Source organism: Hibiscus syriacus, unplaced genomic scaffold (assembly GCF_006381635.1).
Source record: "Hibiscus syriacus cultivar Baekdansim isolate YM2019G1 unplaced genomic scaffold, ASM638163v2 tig00111582_pilon, whole genome shotgun sequence".
NCBI lineage: Eukaryota > Viridiplantae > Streptophyta > Magnoliopsida > Malvales > Malvaceae > Hibiscus > Hibiscus syriacus.
This window is the reverse complement of record NW_024063126.1, coordinates 10,785,589-10,793,464: the sequence shown is the minus strand read 5'-3', so window position 1 is coordinate 10,793,464 and position 7,876 is coordinate 10,785,589. Positions and strand designations below refer to the sequence as shown.

The 7,876-nt window shown below is 33.2% G+C and overlaps 1 protein-coding gene across 1 annotated transcript; it reads right to left on the bottom strand.

The window, feature by feature from the left end:
* Window positions 1-464: 464 nt before the first annotated feature.
* On the bottom strand, window positions 465-3,359 carry LOC120165435 (protein FANTASTIC FOUR 2-like). The gene is made up of 2 exons (XM_039174952.1): window positions 2,542-3,359; window positions 465-566 (listed from the first exon to the last, which is right to left on the bottom strand). The coding sequence occupies exons 1-2, from the start codon at window positions 3,325-3,327 to the stop codon at window positions 465-467; spliced, it is 888 nt and encodes a 295-aa protein (XP_039030883.1). The 5' UTR covers window positions 3,328-3,359.
* Window positions 3,360-7,876: the final 4,517 nt, after the last annotated feature.

Genomic DNA, 7,876 nt, shown 5'->3' with positions numbered 1-7,876 from the left:
TCTCGTTATTTATCATCTCCATATTTTATAATGTTGTTCGATCGGGGGCCCTATTAGTTATGTGCTTGTATTAACCTAAAAAGGCTTGAGCTAAGTCATTTCAAGAATGGATTTGAGTACGACTTAGCTAATTATACCATTTGAAAGCGGGTCTAGATAAACTGTCTTGAAAATAATGGATCAAAAACTTCTCATTCTCTATATAACCAGCCATTCATCGACAGTACATGGTGATGTGAGACAAAGGGTAGGTGGTCCCATCACACTTTTCAGAATCTAGATATTTGAACTTTGGTGGGAGGACCAAGTCAGGGACCAAACTTAGCTCTTTGGCGTCAAACCTATAGAATGACTCAACCATCTCCCTAGATTTTATCATCCCCATATTTTTTTAGTTTTTGGGTGAATTTTTCCTTCTTTGTTAACTCATTCATATCAGGGACCTCGTTATCAACACAAAAGTCTCATGGTTTCAACATAGATGTTGCAGGATAGTCAGTGGGGAATGAAGCTCCAGCCTGATGTTGTAGGTTCTCAACAGTGAAGAAAGTTGATGGCCAGATTTCCTGATGCCCAACTATGTGCGTAAAAATGTAGACAAGTGTAAAGCTCGAATGATGTACAGGATCTTCAGCAAGACTTTTTCAAGCGGTTACATGTTTCCTAAATATATCTTCCATTTTGTTTAGTAGATAAAGTTGAGAGTTAGCGATATCAGCCTCAATTTTAGACAATTTGCTCCTTACTTCATCTTGCATCTCTTTCTACTCTTTCTCAATTTTGGCTACCCTATCCTCTATTTCCTTATACATTTTTCTTGTGTCTTACGAGTGTTGAGTTTTCTTGCTACTAGTATGGGTCAGGATCATTGTAATCGAAAATCTTATCTTATTATTTTATGTCTTTAAATGAATGAATGTTTTAATGTATGATTCAGAAATGTATTAATCAATACAAATGCAATGCAAAATGAATGTATTCAAAAGATTTTGATTAAAAAATAATTTTTCATAAAATAATTCTCAAAGAACTGACAACATCTCTATATAGTGGGAAAAGCGAAAATCAAAGTTACGGATAAGATCTAGCTATATCTTCTAGCTTTTCAACTCCTAGGAGTAGTTGGATAGTGCATCGTTCTTCGTCAATATCTACATCACTAAAATCCACAACAAAGATTAGTTGAGCAAGTTCACAGTCCTTAGCTTTTATCCTCAGCATTGGGACTAGGATTATTGGGAATGGTGTATTTTGTGTTTGGTTGGTTTAGCAGGAATATAAGGTTATCGTGTTTAGTTAAAGGAATAAAAGATTATTAGAATGTATATTTGATCAAATTGTCCTTATTATATATTTGTTTTTTTAACAAGTTCAATTCTACTATAATTAATTTATATATTTTCTTTAAAAAATTTAAATTCATAAAATTTATATAATTTTTTTTACAAAATTGAAAAGATAAATAGGTTTAATGAAAGGGTAAAATTTTATTTTAACCCCTGAACTTCATATAAAATTTTAATTATAGATTTTTTTTGTAAATCTAAAATAGTTTAAGGATAAATTTGTAATTTAACCTTCGTAGAATTTTTATTATTCAACGGCAAAAAGAATGATATTTTTGGGAAAAAAATTAAGGACATTTTAGTCCAAAACGCCGGTCCTATAATACCTAATGAAAGAGGGTAAAATATATTTCCGATAATATATCCAAAAAAATCTACTGTTGGTAATAAAAGATTACCGGGAATAGAATTACCGGCCAACCAAATGGGAGAATGAAGATTTCATTCCCCTGGTAATATAACATTCCTTGAACCAAATGAGCCTTCAAATCTTAAATTTAAACAACTACATTTGCATGGTATATGTCGATAATTATCTGATGGAATGTATTAGAACAAGTGAATAGAAACTTGAGGAATAAAGAACTAATTTTATTCAGTGATGCATACAGAGATTTATATACAACAAATCACATGAATACAAAGGCTGTTAACTGCCCAACAACAAGATAACCACTTTAGCTATCTAATTCTTAACAATCTAACAACTATTTGTTTCATCTAGCACTAACAAAGATTATAAGCTTGTATAACTTTATGAATATAGTTATACACACCACTTGAATTAATTTAACATTATTAATATAACTTTTCGTGTTTCTCGTAGGAATATAAATATTGATGTGGGTATGTTCATTAATTCATTTTGTTTTGTAAACCTACGTAGGGAAATTTATTCGAAATTAGATAATAAAATATAGGAAAATGCAACAATGGTACGGTAATATAAGCATTTTTAGGTAACAATGGTACGGTAATATCTAACTTTAATATATATAAGTAATAATTAGAAAATTAATAATAATAATAATAAAAATAAAAAAAAGGCACGGAAAGGGAAATTTAGGGGATCCAATAATAGTAATTCTCTAGTAGGATTGAGAGAAATCTTCCAACTTATAGCTTTTAAGTAATCACCCCTCCAACAATGGCTGTCAATTAAACAACCCTTTGTGCCTACGCCCGCTTGCTTCACCTCAGTTTCGGATTTCGAGCCCAACACACCCACTATTTCCTTCCATATATCTTTAACTTTCCCTTTTACTACTATATTATTTTCGCCATCTTCATCGTGCTTCTGTACGACCTCCTCCCGGTCTTCCTCTTTGTCGTCGTCGACTTTGGAGGCATCGGCGTCCTTGAATAGGGAAAACCTAAGCCTGCCTTCGCTTCGTTCCGTGTGGAAGTAGCTATTGCAAGGAGGGGTAATCACGGCTTGAAGAACTAAACGGCCGCCTTCTCTGAGAGACTTGAGTTCGACACAGTTGGAGCCACTAATGGATGTCAACGGAGGTGGAAAGCAATTGACACGGCTCGTTTTCTTCCTCGCTGAACTTTCCCTCGGTTTCGAAAGCAGAACGTTGTCGATGCTCTCACTAACTTCACTTCCGGTTTCACTGCCTAAGTTTTCGGTGCACATTTCGAGACTTCTTTCACTCAGCATAGAAGCCGAACGCTTTACGAGAGGGTGCATGTAAACTTTGTCGTTACGGGTAGAATTAGAGCCATTGGCATTGGCGAGAGACTGGAGGAAACTCCGGCCAACTGTGTCAACATTGCGATTGCCTATCGACTTGCAGTCATCGACGGTGATGGCGTCTTTAACTTCGGTAAACGGCATCGGTTTCGGCTTGGTATGAGGCGCAACGGAAGAGGGTAGGAAATTCGTTACCGGTGGAGCCAGTTTCAGCATCAGTAAACGTGATTCAATGTGCCGCAGCTCCAGGCATGATTCCAACCCTTGACAGACACTTGAAGACATCTTTTATCCACAACAAGAATGTTGGGAAAAACAAGGGAACTTCAAACAAAGAACCAAGACAAAACACCCTGTTTTCTCACTTTTTTTTTTTGGAGTTTTGTGAAAGAAAAAAAAACAAAGTATATTTGGTGTTCGATGAGGAAGACAAAGAAAGGCAGTGGAACATGAATGAGAAGTGAATGCATCGGGGGATGATTTATAGAGCAGGAAAGGGTGACCTTTTAAGCCACTAAATCTTTTACAAATCTTTTTACTCTACCACACTTCCTTAGCAAAAACAAAATAACATTATAGTAATAATAAAGGGTAAAGTACATCATAGGCCAATAAGCTATGATCAGATTGTCAGTTTAGTCATTAAAACATTCAGGCAATTACAATATGATCATTAAATTTTTCTAATTGTTACAAGTCGATCATTAAACTTCGTTGAAATATTACTAAAATGGCATTAAACTTATCAAACTTTTGTGATTTTAATTATAATGTCGTAGTGACTATTTTATAATAGACCAATAATTCAATGACCATTCCTTAACTTCTGAAAGTTCAATGATCAATCGAGAATGGTTAAAAGGTTTTAGTGTACTTTACCCTAAAATAAATATATTGAAAATAAGGATGAACTATCTATTTTGTAACCTACCTATTCTTGTGTTTTTGTTTTAGTTACTTAATTATTTTTTTCGTAAAATCACCTTATGTTGTGCTTCTATTTTGGTACCACTCTATTAGATTTGACTATTGACTTAACGTAAATAATGATGTGACGTGATATAATAATAGCTCCAGTCTTATAACTTACATATTTTATCAAATTAATCTTAATTCGAAATAATTCAATAGATTATAAATATTTAAAAATCTTATCAATTTGGTCCAACATAAAATTTAAAAGATTATAAAATAAAATTAGTCCTCAGTGTTTCACGATTTTTTTAACGCGACTCCTTTTAATAAATAATTAAGAAACATCTTCACCCAAAATATATCTCTCAAATCTCGTTCTTCCCCCAACATCATCATCGCTCGTTTGCTCAATTGTCGTCATTGTCTCTCTACGTCAGTCGCACACCCCTCATTGACCCCTTAACACGTCATTCATGCCTTTCAACCATCAAACTCAATCGCACCCTTCATCATTTTTTCTCAATTTTGAAAACTAGGTTTCATTTGCCAATTTTCAATGTATGTTTGTAAGGTGTGTGGTTGCATAACAATGATGATGTCACAACCCTAGTTTCAGATAGAAGAAAAAATTATTCAAATTAAAAAAATTATGGACTAAATTGCAAGTTTTCAAAATTTGCAGCCCATTTTAGCATTTGTAGAAAGTTTTGGGACTTAATCATTAATTTTACCATTTTCTATCGATAGTAAAAAAATAAGTTAATGACTTGGTGGGGTTCAAACCCATGTCCCTAAGTTAAGATCGCCCATGCCTTAACTGTTTAGGCTAGGGTACTGTTTCAGATATTTATAATTAAAATTTTATTAAAGGCATTAAAATCAGTCATAACACTAAAAAAATCTTCAAATTTCTCAAACCCCAAATCCCTAACCCCTAATCGCACCCCCGTCATTCCGTCGGCCGCCACCTCCATTCAACTTGCCGTCAACCGGTGACCAAAAGCCCTCTTACCCCTCACCGAAATTGGTCGTCGATCAATATGTAAAAACCGTCGAAGCTTCGTCGTCTCTAACCCCCTACTCAATTTTTCTTCGATTCTCGTCGTTGTAGCTTTACCGTTGTTTTCGTCGTCACCAGAGTGGGTAAGCTCGGTTTTAATATTTTCATTGTTTTTGGATGAATATCTCATTAATCCGAGAGTGTAGGTGAGGATCAGCCGTTTGAAATGAACATCGTCATCGCTGCACGCGCCGCCACAAACCAACAATGCACATATCACTCCTCTATCGATCCAGGAGCCTTCTGGAACCGGTCCAGTCAGACCGAACTGGCTTGAGTCAACTCGAACAGAGTCAACTTGTTAACTTTGACTAACCGTTGACTTTGACCATCGTTGACTTTAACTTTGACTAAAAGGTCAAATTTTACAAAAAATCATATTTTATGTTTTTTGATGTCCTGAGTCCCAATTCAAAGTCCGTTTTGCCAAATTCAAACTCTGTAAGATGTTTTTAGGCATTTTATCCCTCGATTCAGTACGTATTTTCACGTTTAAGTTTGGTTTCTAATGTATTTGGTTTTGTCATGTATCCGAGACATTATGAGACGTGAAATTAAAGTTTGAGGGTGATCAAATGGAGTTTAATTGGTTAACCGATATGGCTCGTAAATCGAGGTAATATTCTACTACCTTTTGTATGCTTTGTGGAACTCATTGATAATTGGTAAATGCATTAATGAAAATGATTGGTCAATTAGGTGTATTTAGTTATCATTGGACTCAAACTAAATATGAAATAAAGGCAGAACAATTTATAAGACACAATTTAGGGATTAGTAAATATGCATTAATGGAAATGATTGGTTAATTAGGTAAATATACATTAATGGAAATGATTGGTCAATTAGGTAGACCAATCGAAAATAGTTTAAAATTCAGGGATTAGTTTGACCGATCCAATATTCCTATTAATTGCTTTAAAGGTTAAATATCGGGAATACTTGGTTAGGAAATTACAAAAATATATCTATGAAGTAAAATTACAAAAATGCCCTTGTAGTATAAAAAGACCAAGATTGCCCCATAAGGTAAAAAATAACCCATAAAGGACATACTTGACCAATTACCAGAAAAAGTGCATATGTTTGGATTGAAAAGAATTACCAAAATGTCATTGAGCTGCAAAATAACTAAAATAACCTCTGATATTTTAATGACTGAAATACCCCTAAACCTCAAATGGAATAAAATACCTTGAACTCTAAGAAGACCTAAGTAACCTCGAGTGTTGAAGTAACCTAAATATCCTAACGACTTGGAATAAATGAATGTATTTGGATAAATTCTAGAAACAATAAAATTATGTTATATCATCCCTAAAGGTTATGGAGCATAACTCAAATATACTGAGTATTCTTGACACTGATACATCATAGAAATATATAATACCATTGAATACTTGATCGTCTCCTCTAGTTTCGTTCAGTGGTGATTCTAAAAGTGACCAGTTCAACCAGTGCAATCAATATTAATAAGTGATTATTCGTGAAGTATATAAGTCTGGATTATTGACAAGTTTTACAGGGTGAAGATGGGTTAGTATGATTTGACTCAAAATCATGATAATTCAATACAAATTCAGAATAATACAAACTATCGTTTTACCCTTATTGGATTAAGTTACTAAGAATCTATCAGAAATTAAAATTTCTGAAATACCCCTATTTGCCTGAATAATGGAAACACTCATGATATGTCTAGATATTCAATAATTCTGATGTAAAGGTTCCTGAGTACCTTTTTAATACACTCGAATCTTAACTGATTTTTGAAACATCAATTTCTAAACGTTGATTATATCTGCTAATGAACGAACACTTTTTATAAGGACCTCGATTCTAAATTTCGTCCAATCTACAGAAGTTATACATTTTTTTCTTCCTAATAACAATCAATTTCCTCCGAAAAATAACTGAATATTTTGGTGTGTTCCCTATATGCTACCTGACTATTTTATTTGTATTGAAATTATAAATTGATATCTGGTTAATTTACGATTGTTTTTACTGATTGATATAATGATTTATTGGTTACTTGTTTTACTATAAAAACAAATGAAATATGCCTGAAGTATGAATCATGGAACTACTGGTTACTACTTGAATTATTTTACTGGGACACTATCTAGGTAGGCTGGTGTAACACCCCTATCCCGTACCCGACTTGGATCCGAGTCCGAGGTGTCACATTGACTTTTCAAAACATTTACTTGTATAAAATAGTGAGTAATTTAAATTTTTTTTATACATGTAACTTATTCAAAAGATTTCCAGAACTATTTAGAGGTTAAATGTTTTTACAAAACCGATCAGAGCATATACAATTCAAAACATTAATTACATGCCAACTATTTTCAATGTACAGAATACATCTAATTCAAAACATCTTTTCTGATATGATCTTTGGTAAGAAGTAACTGACCTGTCTTGCTCCACTTTGCTCTTTACTCTTCTCACTTCTGTAACCTACGTGTGAAACAATCACACGCTAAGTCTATGACTTAGTGAGGCAAATAAACATATAATATAAACTATAGCTTGTAATCATGCATGAACAATTACTGCTATCACCCATACCCTTATTCATGTAACAAATCCCTATAACACATATGCAATATATCATTACATGTAAGAACATATACAGACACATATACTCATCACTCATCATTTCCATCTTTAACCTTATTTCATTATCAATATTAATATCGTTTATATCACTTAATACATATCCTCTTATACCAAGCATTTTAACCAACATTTGACTCATTTAATCATATAATCCACATATCATCATATAAATCATATAATACCATTCATAGCACAAAAGCATACAAATCACATGTAATATGTTTTTTTTTA

What these genes read in the sequence shown, in the direction of transcription:
- LOC120165435 (XM_039174952.1), bottom strand. Translation starts at nt 3,327, where the DNA reads ATGTCTTCAAGTGTCTGTCAAGGGTTGGAATCATGCCTGGAGCTGCGG. An exon ending in GCTCGAAATCCGAAACTGAG is followed by an intron (nt 567 to 2,541) that starts GTGAAGCAAGCG and finishes GTTGGGCATCAG; the next exon opens with GAAATCTGGCCATCAACTTT.